This window comes from Dunckerocampus dactyliophorus, chromosome 21, assembly GCF_027744805.1.
Source record: "Dunckerocampus dactyliophorus isolate RoL2022-P2 chromosome 21, RoL_Ddac_1.1, whole genome shotgun sequence".
In the NCBI taxonomy this organism is placed as follows: Eukaryota; Metazoa; Chordata; class Actinopteri; order Syngnathiformes; family Syngnathidae; genus Dunckerocampus; species Dunckerocampus dactyliophorus.
The window spans coordinates 8,990,971-9,007,148 of record NC_072839.1 but is presented as its reverse complement, the minus strand read 5'-3'; the positions used below and the strand labels follow the sequence as shown (position 1 = coordinate 9,007,148).

The 16,178-nt window shown below is 41.8% G+C and overlaps 1 protein-coding gene across 5 annotated transcripts in view; it reads right to left on the bottom strand.

The window, feature by feature from the left end:
- Window positions 1-16,111, bottom strand: part of esyt2b (extended synaptotagmin-like protein 2b) — a 44,280-nt gene extending 28,169 nt beyond the window's left edge. The window contains exons 1-6 of one of the 5 annotated variants that reach the window (XM_054765750.1): window positions 15,405-16,111; window positions 10,417-10,458; window positions 8,605-8,739; window positions 6,282-6,358; window positions 6,139-6,211; window positions 4,561-4,650 (exon numbers count right to left, since the gene is read on the bottom strand). In XM_054765750.1, coding sequence (XP_054621725.1) covers window positions 4,561-4,650; window positions 6,139-6,211; window positions 6,282-6,358; window positions 8,605-8,739; window positions 10,417-10,458; window positions 15,405-15,812 — 825 coding nt within the window. In that variant the 5' untranslated portion in view covers window positions 15,813-16,111. Of the gene's footprint in view, window positions 1-4,560; window positions 4,651-6,138; window positions 6,212-6,281; window positions 6,359-8,604; window positions 8,740-10,416; window positions 10,459-12,300; window positions 12,829-15,404 lie in introns of those variants that run through there. The other 4 variants (XM_054765751.1, XM_054765752.1, XM_054765753.1 and 1 more) reach the window with 4 other exon arrangements.
- Between the last annotated feature and the right edge of the window lie 67 nt (window positions 16,112-16,178).

The window sequence follows — 16,178 nt, the reverse complement described above, 5'->3', positions numbered from 1 at the left end:
ACAGGACCACACATCTGCCAATAACAGAGATGAAACCCTAAGGCCCCCAAACTGGACACCTTCAACCTACCTACAAATGATGTCCACACAAATTCTGAAGAGAATTAGTGACAAAGGGCAGACTTGACAAAGGCCAACGCTCTGGGTTTCACAAAGAGTGCTACAAACCCCGTATTCCCAGAGCACTCCTCAAAGGACACCGCAAGGGACACTATTGAATGCCTTTTGTGGACCGGTTGGGCAAACTCTCATGCACCCTCCCGTACCCTTGCAAGGGTGTCACGATGGTCCAGTGTACCATGACCAGGACAAAAACCACAACGGTCATACGTTTCAATCCAGAACTCTAGAATAAACTTTCCCAGCGAGGCTGACGAGTGTGATCCGCCTGTGGTTGGACCACACCCTCCAGTCACCCATCTTGAAAAGGGAGACCACCACACCGGTCTGTCAATCCTGTGGTAAAGATCCTGACTTCCACGCAATAACATTCAGTGCCTCGAGTGTCCAAAATTTTTCCACCGAGGGAAATGAAAGGCTGCAAGGGCAACATTGATATTGTGTGAAGATATGCTAAGAAGTTATATATAATTCATCTCAGCTTTGTGATGAAAAAAAGTATTATTAGTATGAACTTCAGTCTTTGTTCTGTTTTCTTTTAAATAGTTCAACCTTTTTCTTAAATAATCTTCATAATTGTTCTTTTATGTAATATTCTGACTTTATTCCCGTAATATTTTGACTTTATTCCCATATTATAACTTTTCAACCCGAACCTAATTTGCAAATAATTACAACTTTATTTAGTTTTGTTTCTCATATTACGGCTTTTAAAAACAAATGTATTTTAAATATTTCAAATCACTGCTACTAAAATGACATTTTTCCTCATATTATAATATAGAATTTATTCTCGTAAAATTGTAACTTTTTTCTCGTTCAAATGTTGATTTTTTCCCTCTTAATATTTTTATGATATTCTCGTAAAATTACAGCAGTTTTTTTCCCATTTGTGCTGTTTTTTCCAACTACAGTCAAACCTGTCTTAGCGGCCACCTTTATAGAACAGCCACCTGCCTATAGCGGCCACTGAAAAATCCCCCGCAGCAAATTTACATGTTATAGACCCTGTGTATACCAGTCACCTGTCCAATGCGGCCAGCGGCCACCCATTTTGTCTCCCTTGGTCAATATCTGACCACATATAGCGGCCAAATTACCGACTCAAGTAGAAGCTTCATGCACGAAAAAGTTTTGTTTTTCAATCAATGAAGCCGTCGTGTGTAGACTTTAATTACTGAGTCCTAGCTCAGTCACAATCATTCACAAGATCCACACAAACTGTCAGTTGTTCCACATGAAAAGCCGTCTTCTTTTGAGCTTGCTATTTCCTGGTCAAACATGTAACTTTAAGAGCATTTGCACCAAAACATTACCGCAAAGTAGGCTGGGAACAGGAAGTGCTCCCAGCGACGCTACAATTTAAAAAAAACATACGCTAGCATGCATGCGGCAGCGGGACCAAAACTGAGTTCAGTTGTACTTAATTGAAGTATTTTAGAATGTACTCACGTTATTTTTGATCAATCCTCATCGACAAATCCATCAAAGTCCTCATCTTCTGTATTCGACACAAAAAAAAGCCGTCTTCTTTGGCGCTCGCTACTAGTCTGTTAACTTGTCAGTGTTATTCAGCTCCGAACCGTAGTAAGGGCGACCTGACTCCAGCAAAGAAGGAAACTTCTCCTGTTGCTTCTGCCAACTATTTATTGAACGCGGCCACCAGAGAGCATCTCAGAACACACACACACATCCAGTCTCGTCTCTCCTTCCTGCTTGCCCACAAGCCAAAGGTTAAACAAGCCCCACTACATAGCTGTCCAGGCAATGCCTGTAACAAGTGACACCGTTTATTTCCTGGTGTGAGACAATGTGCACTGGTCAATACTGTAATGTCGCTTGTTGTGGGGAAGGAGAGACTCACGTCACCGATGCACTTTAATGGCTTTATTAACAGCGGAGAACAGGACTCCGCAGGACTTTACATCCACGCCAACATGAACACACTTCCCAACTCTCTCGAAACTCACAGCTAGCACTGAGCCTAGCTCTCCTGCTCGGGACGCCCACCGTCACTTCCCGTCACTTCCTGATGAACTAAAGCTGTAATGACACTCTGCCGTATAAAAAATAAAATATTAAAAACAAGCATAACAAAAGACATTACTAGCACAGCTGTGTTCTGTGGGTGGTGGATAATAACAAGCGTAGTAGTGCTGTACAAATTATATCCGCAGTTCCACAGTGCCCTCTACTGGTCAACATTCATTTTCCCCCCTTTTTTTCCTTTTTTTTCCTCTACTGGTCAACATTCAAAATGGCCGCCAACCTGTCTATAGAGGCCACCTTTCTATAGCGGACACTTTTGCAGTCTCCCTCTAGTGGCCGCTATAGACAAGTTTGACTGTATGTCAGTTCTTCTTGTACATTTCCTTGTAATAATACTGACTTTATTCCCATAATATTTTAGCTTTAATCTCCTAAAACTAACTTTTTTTGTTTTGTTTTGTTTTGTTTTGTTTGTTTCTCATAATATTACAACTGCAATAAATGTACGTCTTTTTTCTTTCAGCTTTATACGACTAAAAAGGAATTATTTTTTGTCATAATGCTATGAGTATATTCTTGTAAAATTGCGACTTTTTTCGCTTCATATTTTTACTTTATTCTTGCAAAATTACTGCTGATTTTTTTCATTTTTGTGATGATATTTTTAGAATGTGCTGCTGGCCAATAAATAAACAACTGCAGGCCGCAAATGGACCCCAAGCCGCACTTTGGACACCCCTGGCTTTAAGCGCCACCCTGCTTTTCCTGCTCTATTTGCTGACATTCTATGTGTATATTTCTTATTTATGCCTATGTGTATGTATAAGAAGCACCAGCACTGACTGCGCTGTCAAGACCTCTTAAGGTATGGAAATATTTCTTTTGGCAGTGGACGCCTTTTACGGCAGGTTTCCTTATGCCAGGATTGCTTCCAGTATTTCAAAGTGACGTCAAAGACGGAAGATTGAAATGCATCGCCTTGTGCCTGCGTGCTGCACTGTGACTTGACATTAAAAGTTATTAAAAGCTTTGCTAGCGCCCCACGGGGTCCTCCCATTTGGTAGAAATCGGTCAAACTGTGTGTTTTTTTTTCTTTTATAAGCGCTTCAACCATGTGTTCATGCAAAGGGACCACATTAAACTGAAAGTAGAACATGAGACTGGAAATTGGGAGAATCCACTCGGGACATTTAGTAAGTAGAAGTAGTCTACATTTTAGACCTGGTATGTCCAAAGTGTGGGCCGGGGACCATTTTCAGCCCACAGCTCGTTTTGTATTGGCCCTTGGTAAAGTCTGCATATTAACTGTATTATTAATGAGATATTATTACGCTTATTGTCACCATAATTGTTAGTTGCACAGCAACGGTGGAACCATAAATAACACATGTGGAACGTACAATGCAACCGCACCACACTGACTACGCGGGTATGCTTACACACTAATGTACATGTAAAAACAATACTATTTTATCCTCCTTTATAACCCGCAAGGCATGCTGGGAAGCCCCCGCACACACTTCGTCAACAGGACGTTGCTCAACATGCCTTGCAAGTTAAAATTTTGTACCGTTGTGCATGTTTTGCCAAGTTGCAGTTCAAATTTCGCGGCTTCACTCTGGCACGGTTTTTCAAAATAAATCAATTAATAAATGACAGCAGTTTCGTGTTTCACTGCGGCCGATTATTAGTCAAAAAAATATACACATTTAACAACATTTTACATATTGTTGGCCTTAATTAAGCATTTTCAAGCATAAAAATGGCTAAATGAATGAAAATGCAAATATAAGGCATTCAGAAGACGCATTCAAAGAACTGACTCGGCCACTAGGTGTCAGAAATGTTACATTGATGAGACAATACCCACTGCAGGCTGTCCAGAAAAAACAAAAATGTGAACATGTGAGTCTATGTTATGTCTTATTTATGTCTAATATGTCCTGCACGGTGGCCGAGTCGTTAGCATGTTGGCCACACAGTCAGGAGATCTGGAAGATCTGGGTTCAAATCTCAGTTGGACATCTCTGTGTGGATTTTGTATGTTAGCTTAATTGGCGACTCTAAATTGTCCATAGGTATGAATGTGAGTGTGAATGGTTGTTTGTCTATATGTGCCCTGCCGTTGGCTGACAACCAGTCCAGGGTGTACCCCGCCTCTCGCCTCCAATGTGATTGGACACTTCATTAGGTACACATGCACAATCAAATGAGAGCACAGCTTACATCACCTCACATGCACACTATTCACTTGTTATTATATATCATAAAAAGACATTCAATGACATCTATACTGCCTGCTTCTGGTCAGAGCACATGCTGTTGATTGCAGAAAGTACCACCACACTACACTACACACACTTTGATCTTGCAGGTTTTGTCAAGCAGTGTTTAGCTGTCCTGACGGCATGCAGGTGTATGTAATACAGTCAACGACTGCATGGAACTTACCGGCTTCTTGAGGAAGAAGAGAGACAGCGCTCCGACCAGGGGAGCGTCGCCAAGCAACGGCTCCATCACCACTCGCAGCACGCCGTGAATCTGATGCACGACAGGAGCAACACGTCAACACACCTTCTTGGTGTCTTGTCCAAGACAATTACAGAAGTAACATTCGTTGGATGTGGGATGGCTACAAGATACGACGGAGTATTAGGGCCACATACAAAGCAAAGTTGTACATTTACGAGAAAAAAAGTCATAATATTACGAGAATAAAGTCGTAAATTTACGAGACAAAAAAATCATAAATTTACAAGAATAAAGTCATAAATTTACAAGAAAAAAAGTCTGAATATTTCAAGAATAAAGTTATAAATTTACGAGAATGAAGTCGTACATTTAACAGAAAAAAAGTAGTAACTTTACAAAAAAAAGTCAAAATATTAAGAGAATAAAGTCGTAAATGTACACGAAAATGAGTCATGAATTTATGAGAATAAAGTCATAAATTTACAAGAAAAAGATTTGGGATATTACAAGAATAAAGTCATAAATTTACGAAAATAAAGTCGTAAATTTAAGAGGAAAAAAGTAGTAACTTTATGAGAGAAAAAAGTCTAAATATTAAGAGAATAAAGTCATAAATGTACGCAAAAATGAGTCAAGAATTTAGGAGAATAAAGTCATAAATTTACAAGAAAAAAAGTCGGAATATTACCTTTGCCCCTTTTCATAGCTGTCTCAGGCAATGCCTGTAACGACGGAGTTCCGACTTTTATTCTCGTACATTTACGTTTTTCTCGTATATGTTTTCTTCTTCTTTTTTCCTCTTTTCATTACGAGAATAAAGTGATAAATTTACAAGAAAAAAGTTGTAAATTTACAAGAATAAAGTCGTAAATTTGCACTAATAAAGTCGCAAATTTACAAGAAAAAATATCGGAAATTTTCAAGAAAAAAGTTGCAACATTACCTTTGCCCCTTTTCCTAGCTGTCTCGGGCAATGTCTGTTACAACGGAGTTACGATTTTTATTCTCGTAAATTTACGACGTTATTCTCGTACATTTACGACATAAATGTTTTCTTCTTCTTGTCATTACGACAATAAAATCGTAAATTTAAGAGAAAAAACTTCTAAATGCGCAATAATAAAGTTGTAAATTTGAAAAAAAAAAGTCGTAAATGTACGACTTTTATTGTCGTAAATGAATGACTTTATTCTCGAAATCTCAGACTTGTTTTTTTTTTCCCAATTGACACTTTAGCCAAACGCCATCGCGCCAACAAGGCATCACTTTGCTATTCCACATGCGACATGAACGATGTATTCAGAAGCTAGCGTGCCACCTAAGGTACGTAAATATTCTACATCAGCTCAGGTATTGATGAGTTAGGTTGTTTATTCCTGGAGGAGCCTCATTAGGAGCAGAGATATGTCAGCCTGTCAGTGCTAATTATAACAGGCGGCAGCAACAGGAGTCCCCCGGCGGGTAAAAGACGTAATAGAAATGGATCTCTAAGGAGACAAGTCAAGGACAGACAAGAAAACTTTGATGGATCCTTAGAAGATAAATGAAAGTCCTCACCTGAATGCTCCTGATGCCTGCTTTGCAGTAGTAGCGCTTGATGTCCACCTCCACCTCTGTGTTCCCTACAAAGCTATGTTAGATATTATCATTCATTAATTACAATTCTTCTCACATCTTATTCTTTATTATTCTTTCCGCACCTTATCTGCAGGTCCATGACAATCTGTCTTCTGTCCACGTTCTCAGTGTAAACCTTGACCCCGTTGACCCTCAGAGGCTGCAAACACAACCCAAGGACACGCTGTAAGACCACCTTTAGGGGAGACACGCCCCACATGCGCACCCTTGACCTTGGAAGCTATTTAAATGTGCTGTGAGCCGTGTCAGCAAAGTCAACATAGGCAGAGTCAGAATCTGCAGCAGGGGTGTCCAACATGTGAACCGGGGCCATTTGTGGCCTGCTGCTTGTTGTAAAAAAATAACTGAACCAGGGTGGGAAAGGTTTTTGACCCGTGGGTCACACTGGGGTCAAATGTTACAGTTGGGCCCCTTTATTTGCAGGGCTTACGCTCCAAGACCACCAGCAAATGATGAAAAATCGCGAGTGATTGATACGCCCACGAAAATGTCGCTCCTCCCCCTCCAAATCCCTCCTGCAGTTCTCCGCCAAATTCTGAGCAACATTTGCAGTAAAAGTCACTGTTTAATTATTAGTTCATTCAGCTCTTTAGATTGGATGTTGTATTTGCAGAAAAAAAATTGCCTATTTTCTGAGAAAAAAAATGGGAAAAAGCGGAGAAAAAAACAAAAATACACAAATTTGCAGGGTCCCTAATCCTGAAATATCTTCTGTGTACACATAATACTAATATCAATAATATAATATCAAATATCAACCAACTCCAAGGTTTTACTCTTCTTTCTTCTTTTCAATACGAGAATAAAGTCGTACATTTACAAGAAAAAACTTGCACATTTACAAGAATAAAGTCGTAAATCTACAAGAAAAAAAATGGTACATTTTCAAAAAAAAAGTCGTAATATCACCTTTGCCCCTTTTCATAGCTGTCTCAGGCAATGCCTGTTACGACGGAGTTACGATTTTTACTCTCGTACATTTACGACGTTTTTCTCGTAGATGTTTTCGTCTTCTTTCTTCTTCTTTTCATTACGACAATAAAATCGTAAATTTACAAGAAAAAAGTCATACATTTACAAGAAAAAAGTTGTAAATTTACAATAATAAACTCAAATTTATGCATAATTAGCAATTAATACACAAATACTACAATATATCAACGCAAATATTAACAAACTCCAAGGTGTGACATTTTTTCTGTGTACATAAAAGAATATTTCTTCACAAATCTGTCTAAATGTGAGTTAGGGAGCACTTCACCTTTGACGAGATAGTCCATCCACCTTACAGAGATGCTGATTCGATGGCGTGAAATCGCACAGGTGTTCCTTAGTTGGCCACAATAAAAGGCCACTCCAAAGGTTTTACTGTACAGTATCGCGGTTAATTGGTTCCAGACCCAACCGTGATAAGTACTTTTTTTTTGCTAAGTAGGATGCCTTATTTATAAATGGAATATTTTCTTAGTTGGAGCATAGGTAACCTGTTTATGACCTTCTAAATATGGTTTCTAACATCATTAGAGCCCTCTAGAGATGAACTAACACCCCTAGAGTCACCTTTACACTTGTATAACCCAACATAGTAGACATAAGAAGAGTAAATGAGCCGTTTAAGACATAAATATGTGTGTGTTGCAATAAATGTAGGGAAGCAGAGTGAGTGGTGGACAGGAAGTGACGCCAGGGGTTCATCTAGCCGTGGGTTACGGCCGAACAGGAGTTTGTTTTTTTATTAAGGATTTTTATTCTGGATGATTGTGCCTGTTCTTACAGCAGTAAAGTCTGGTGATTGTGTGTCTCTCCGCACATTGCAGTAACACAACTGACAGCTAGTGACTAGTGTAGAATACTACATCAGTGTCTTTGAATGCGTCTTTCGAATGCCTTGTACAGTCGTACCTCGTTATGTCGCGTTTTTTTCAGAAATTATTTAACAAACGATCGCGGTTTCTTGGTAGACTATGGTCTATTATTCGTCAAATCATATTGAAATACAAGTGACGTGTAGTATTCTGGTCACTAGGGGGCAGTAATGCCACAAAACATTGAGGCATTACCTTACATTGCATTAGCTTACCACTGCATGAAATCATGAAATCAGCCATAGCATGTCTGACGTGATAGAATGGAAAAAAGCTCTCCTCCCATTCCGTGTGGAAGTGGTTTTTGGAAGTTTTTGGCTTCTTCAGTTTAACTTGCTAGTTAGCGGCTGTCTCAAGAAACGCATTAGATTGATTTTAGCGTGTTTCATGAATTAAAATGTGAAGAATTCAATTGATCTACATGTAGCCCTCGGCGGAGAACATTTGGTCTCCGGTCTTTCACGCAGAGATCACACCACTTTTAGCACTTTAACAAAGGTAGAAGGACAAACAGACTCACTTTGTCTCCAAAGTCCATCTTGCTGAAGCAGAAGGTGCTGAGATGGACGTTGGACTCCTTCACCGCCGGCTCCACCGTCTCTCGAAACAGCTTCTCCAGATACTTGCTGATGTACGGCCACATCTGCTTCAGCGTCTGACATCATCATTATCATGAGTATGATTAGGATTGCTCTTATGATTATTGTGATTACAGGTTTCCAACTGGGAACGTGACATGAGTCCTGACTGTGGGTGTGGGAGGAGGACAGTTGAGTTTGCTGATGTTGTTTTGACGTGGTTGCCGCCAACAGTAGCCTGTTTTGTTTTTGCTATAAAGAGATTGTTGCTCGTCATTCTTACAATATCCAAGTAGACCAGGGGTGTCCAAAGTGCTCTCAATTTTGCCAGAAAACATCTTGATGATCTCAAAGACCTTTGGGAAAATACTCTGTGGTCTGACGAGACAAAAGTTGAACTTTTTGGAAAGTGCGTGTCCCATTACATCTGGCGTAAAAGTAACGCCGCATTTCAGAAAAGAACATCATACCAACAGTAAAATGTGGTGGTGGTAGTGTGATGGTCTGGGGCTGTTTTGCTGCTTCAGGACCTGGAAGACTTGCTGTGATAAATGGAACCAGCAATTCTGATGTCTACCAAAAAATCCTGAAGGAGAATGTCCGGCCATCTGTTGGTGACCTCAAGCTGAAACCAACTTGGGTTCTACAGCAGGACAATGATCCAAAACACACCAGCAAGGCTGAAGAAAAACAAAATGAAGACTTTGGAGTGGTCTAGTCAAAGTCCTGACCTGAATCCTATTGAGATGCTGTGGCATGACCTTAAAAAGGTGCTTCATGCTGGAAAACCCTCCAATGTGGCTGAATTACAACAATTCTGCAAAGATGAGTGGGCCAAAATTCCTCCACAGCGCTGTAAGAGACTCATTGCAAGTTATCACAAACGCTTGATTGCAGTTGTTGCTGCTAAGGGTGGCCCAACCAGTTATTAGGTTTAGGAGGCAATCACTTTTTTTCTCCCTAAATAATAAAAAGTTTCATTTAAAAACTGCATTTTGTGTTCAGTTGTGTTGTCATTGACTAATATTTACATTTGTTTGATGATCTGAAACACTTAAGTGTGACAAACATGAAAAAAAAACAATCAGCAAGGGGGCAAACACTTTTTCACACCACTGTATTTCTATCATATAATATTATGGGAATAAATTCAAAATCTTATGGGAATTAACTCTGAATATTCCGAAATGAACATTTGCAAAGATTATTTAAGTTAAAGAGCGAATTTAATACGAATAATAGTCTTTTTCACCAGTATCACAAAACTGACATGCAGTTTTTTCTTGACATATATCCAACTTCTTAGCATATCTACATGTTTTGCTTTACAAAATATGAAAGTGGCCCATGTATGCTTTCATTTTTCCTCACTGGAAAATGTTTGGACACCCCTGACGTCGACGCAACAACATGATCTCTATCCTTAATGACGGTCACCACAGTGGAGTGTTGAGAGTAGTGTAGCTGTGTGTGTGTGTGTGTGTAGCGTATTCTTCCGCTGTAACGACTTCTCAAACAGACATTTATTATTATTATCATTCCTGTTATTCTGATTGCTATGCAAATGACACATCAACAAATGAGGTGTGGGATCGTGAACATTCATGAACGTTCATGTGTGTTTGTTTGCTCGTGTCAGAGTGCTGCGGGATCGCATCATATAAAGACAATCTTGGCACCCTGTCTCGCCAAAGCGCACAGACGAGGCTTCACTCGAGCAAATAATGCGAGAAGACAGCCGCCGGCAGCTTTACCTTGTTTAGCCACTCCACTCGCTCCACGTCTGGGAAGTGGACCTACAGGGAGACACAGCAGACAAAGTCACAGGCGCATCTCCAGCACGTGTGACACATTCAACACATACAATAAAAGCGTAAGCATGTCTGATGACGGTGATTATGTGTCCTCCTACTGACTCTCTTACTGCTGTGAAGACAACAACAAAGTAAGGATTAATCAACTCCTTGCTGTCTTCATTAAACCCAACTGAACACCGACTCCCTTACTGCCTCCTTGACAAATACGAGGACAAGCAGGCAGAGACAACCCCTGATGAATGTCCTCTTAGTGCGGCCTTGCGAGAAGATAGTGTTTCCCATACGTTTATTTCTTGCTGTCCACTAACAAATTGGCGCTGCTACGAATGGATTTAGATGGCGGTATTCATCGGAACTAAGCTCCGAATTCCCACACAGCACGCATTAAAAGAAAACTTTACTCCATAAACAAATACAAGCGGTCAGGAAAACTGAAGGATCCAGACATCCGATTCGCCACTTTAAGGGGAAATTTAAAGTGGAACAGACGTATAATGAGCACGGCGGCCTAGTGGCGGGCCACACCGTCAGTAGATCGGGAAGATCTGGGTTGGAATCTCCGCTTGGGTGTCTCCGCTTGCATGCGTGCATGGGTTTCCTCCCATGCTAGCTTAATTGGAGACTCTAACTTGCCCAAAGGTATGAGTTGTTTGTCTATGTGTGTGATTGGCTGACAACCAGTCCAGGGTGTACCCCGCCTAAAGCCTAAAGCCTGCTGGGATAGACTCCAGCCTATCCTCACACTAGTGAGGCCAAGCAGCATATAAATGGATGGATGGATGGACGTAATGAGCAGTTTTCGGTGAAAATGCAATAAAGGCACATTTAGATGGTTTTTTTTAGCACCCAGTCCATATTAGACCCGGTCCACTTCAAAAATCACTAGACCTAGATTTTTCAAATGTGAACTGGATTCATCTTCACACCCCAAAGATTCATAAAAACACAGTTTCTGATTTTTGAAACCTTTATACTATTTGTGAAAATCCAATAAAAATACATTTTCAGCCTTTAAACCATATTAGACCTGGTCCACTTTGAAAACCACTATGGAGAGACTTCTCAAATCTGGACTGGATTCATCTACAAAAACCCAAAGATTCATAAAAACACAATTTGTTATTTATGAAACCTTTATTCTATTTGCGAAAATCCAATAAAGGTACATTGCTCTATGTTTTCCAACTCTAGTCCATATTAGACCTGGTCCACTCTGAAAACAACTAGGCTTAGACTTCTCAGATCCGGACCGGATTAATCTACAGACCCCAAAGGTTCATAAAAACACAGTTTGTGATTTGTGAAACCTTTTTTCTTTGTGAAAATGCCAGAAAAGGGACATGAACTCAATATGACCCCTCAGTAAACATCATTGTGCATAGATGTATGACAAGGCGCTGAGCAAAAACAACGTCTAAATGTGCCTTTATTGGATTTTCACAACCCAAATAGAATAAAGGTTTCACAAATCACAAACTGTGGTGGGATTCATGACTAGCGATAGCGCTAAGAAGACAGAGCGGTTGTGTGCTAACACAGTGGTCCCCAACCTTTTTTGATCCACAGACGTGTTCCGGGGGGGGGGGTTCGTACATTGTAGCGATCTAATTTATCTCATTTATTATGTATTGTGTAAAACTAAGACATGAATAACATCAAATTAAAAGCACTAAATGAATGCCGACCCACCATCCACCTGTTCAAGTTCCAGCCGAGTTTTTCCAGAGAGATGATTACATGTGTGGGAAAAGGCAGTGCGCTAGCATCAATTAACTTGAGACAAACGTGCACATTAGCACTCAATAAGTCATCAAAACTTACCTTTATGCATCCCCACATAGTATCGGCATTTGAGACCAAATATGAGGTGAAAGAAAAATGGTAAAAATACAGTAGTAGTCTATCTGTGCGGCATGAGATAAAGTTAGCACACGCACAATGGACATGCGTCAAATGAGACGGATGTAACACAGAGAATCCGGCCACTTTTCAAAATAAAGCACACAAAAAAATGAAATAATGGAAATTATTTTTTCTTTCTGTGCTTCCTGGTACCAAATGACCCGCGGCCCGGGGGTTGGGGTCCGCTGTGCTAACGTAAACCAGGGGTGTCCAACGTGCAGGACCATTTGCGGACCATGGGGCCTGTGGCACATTGTCAACAAAAATGAAAAATTTGAGCAAAACAAGAAAACGCTTACACGTTGATACTAACAATAACACAAACATTTGTCTTTAAACATCTGTACAGTAATTGCGGTTAGTTGGTTCCAGACAGATTTTCGTAGTTAGAACATAGAAAAGCTGTTTACGAACTTCTAAATACAATTTTTAACATTATTAGAGCCCTCTAGACATAACCGAACACCCCAATAGTCACCCTAACACCCGTATTACCTAATACATATCAGAAAATAAGCCATTTAAGACATACTGTAAATAAGGCTCTTATTTGGGGGGAATTGAGTGGGCGGCGGACAGGAAGTAACGTAGGAGGTTGGTATGGGTTACAGCTGCAAAAGGAGCTCGTGTCAGGGGTTATTGTGCCAATTGTGAGGTCATTCAAACCTGCAATAAAAGCCTATCGTTCCAGCGATCAATCCTGACAACGTCTTTGAATGAATCTTCTGAATGCCTTATATTTGTATTTTAGGTCATTCAGACATTTTTATGCTTGAAAATGCTTCATATAGGCAAAAAATGTGCTTAAAGGTTCATTTTTGATGGTCTTCAACCACGAAACTGCATGATTTATTCATGAATGCATTTTTGAAAAGCCGTGATAGAGTGAAGCCGTGAAATTTGAAGCGGGGTTACTGTCACGTTTTTTTTTAACCTTTTAAAAAAAACATTCATACAAATTAGACACCACAAATAGATCGCAGCCCTGTGGGAAGCGCTGAGGCAGGACAACAAACGGGCAGCGTCCTATGCAGACACGAGCAGTGCTTGGATCGCACCCATCCTCACTCTCGCACTCTCACCATCGTGACGAGTCAATAAGACACTGACTCCGCTCGAGCTTTGTCGAAAAGAAACACGGCGTGAAAGGGTTAAATGATGCAGCAGCTGCTTGAGTTATGGCATGCAGCAAGGCAGCGACAGAGGACGGTTCTATTCCTAACGGGCACCGCTAAGTGCTTATCCGGCATTTACTAGCACGTCATCCGGGGGAAGTGACAGGAACATCAACTTCTACTTAATCAGGCGCTTTCCTAGGAGCTCCAAACATCTTCAGCAAACATCCGACACGGTGACCCCGTCCATGGTGCATTATTGAAGGAGCACAGCATCTTAATTATTCACCTTTGCAAGGTTAATGTAAGCATGACATGAAACATGCACATAAAAGCTGTGTGCACCACATGTATAGTATGAAACACGAGTACAATAACACACATATTGTTACGTTAAAAGGTCAACCTTGAGGCAAAGCGCTGTGTTGGAGTGTGCAGGTGTACCTTATGATTTGGCTCGTTGGCGTACTCCAATGCAGGAAAATATTTTTTATGAGAGTGCATTTGTAAAGTGGAACATCCATCTTATTCTCTGTCACGTTAAAGTGCTGCCACTTTATGATTTAGCCCTGCAGGCAACTGTTTCAGCAAAAGTACACCTGTGCAGCTTCGGAGACGCAAACAGTGGGAATGTCCACCAGTGGGACAGCCGTACATTGTCCCTATGCTCCATATTCCGATGCTTTCGGCCCACCACCAGGGCACCCTCAGGCCAAGGCAGCAGAAAGCATCTCAAGCCTGCGGTGGTCACAACATTGCGGGCGAGCATGAGGTCACCGTTGTCCCCCCGCTTACCCCTGCGCAAAAGTATTTGGCCAACCTGGCACACAGCAGACATCTCCACGTGCACGTGGGAAAGAGGAAAAAGACGCAACTTTTTAACTCGCGGGCGACAAATTTGGCGGAGGGTCCGTCTATGTAGAGGTGGCATCAAGCAGAACGACATACTTGCTCACGGTGCAACGGAACGAAAACAACACACTCACGGCAAGTTAACGTATGACATAAATGAACAACGAGGCGCTACACATAACACGTAACTTAAAACTGTTGTTTCCAAATGCCCGCAAGGCATGCTGGGTAGTCCAGCTGCAACAACAATGTGAACTTTGGATACCAAGAGTATGTTAACTCCTACTTTTTTACTTCAACGTATTTTGCAATCAAGCAAAGACGCGACAAACACGGCAAACTGTTGGGAGAAAAGAGCACCACAAACTACCCAGCATGCCTTGCGGTGGGAACATATGGGTGGTTTTTGGCGTGGTTATTGCGCATAGATATTTCTTTGTATGCCCACATGGTTGTGTCGACGTGTTGTGTTGTCTGGATGGCTTTTTTCTACAAGCTACAGATTACATCTGACTGTTTTGGCAACTGAAGTGTTCCACAAAAGCGCTGCAAGTCATGTTGCCAGCTACAGTTTCCATGGTAACGGTTTAAAGAAGGGATTGGGTGGGCCGGATTGAGACGCTCGACGGGCCTTATGTGGCCTGCGGGCCGCAGTTTGCCCACCGATGACATATGCTGATGTCCCACTGATAAAAAGTGTCTTTATTCTTGAAAGTGATATTACCCTATGATTTTTTTAAAGTACTTATCTCGCTGATATCCCCCTGATTAAAAGTATTTGTCCTATATGCTGATGTCCCACTGAAATTGTCCCCTGATAAAAAGTCAGATAGCAGACAGGGTCCCAAAATAATGTGGCGTGTGCTCGTCCATTGGTTGCCCATTGGGCGTTCATTGGTTGTCCACTGGGTGTCCATTGTACCCTGCTGGATTTAGCGGTTCTAAAGTCACTGCTTTAGTGGACAGCTGCTCTTCCATCGCAGCTTTACACCTCCAGTCTCAGCTGTCAACGGAGAAAACACAACAACAAGAGGACAACACGCTGGGCTTGCTTACCCATGGCGGTAAGTCCGAGGTAGTCAGACCCGGCGCGAGGCTGCTGTCCTCCTGCTCCAAGAACGCCAAAGCTCGGCTCAGACGGCTTCTCTTTCCTGCTGCGTTTGTCCGCCACCAGAAATAAATCACAAGTCCAATCAACATCCAACTGAAGCTGAAGTCAAAGTAGCCCAGAGCATAAACAGGGAAGATGAGCACAAAGGTCTTGGCGAAGTGGACCCACGTCTGCGTTAGCTCGCTGGTGGCCGACACCGGGGTGTCATCGGGCGTGTTCCCCGCAGAGGGGCGAGGAGAACGAGCGCCGGCCTGAGCGGGACTCGGTGCGGCGTGGCCATTCTCTTTGGGCGCCGTGGTGCTCGCAGCTTGCGGGTGGGCTCCTCGTACGGCGGTCATGCTGTCTCTGGACATGTCTCTACGCCGGACGTTCCGTCGTCAAATTGTCCAAAAGGAGGTGAAAGGTGGTGCGGTTGCCATGTGACAGTTGTCTTGTTGCTTCACCTGCACACTCACCCGTAACCTCAACAGAAGCTCAACAGAGCTGTTAACATCTGCCGTCTGTGCTGAGTCTCCACGATAATGACAACATCCCTCAGACTACACTGACCTGCTCTGCCTGCATGTCCTCAGACTGACGGTGGACATTCCCCAAAACACTATCTAGAAGATCTATACGCTGCAGATCTATGAGCATCCTGAGCGTCAGCGGTTTAGTCATGGACACACCGCCATCTAGTGGTCACCAACTGGAAACACGTCAACACGCACTACATTATT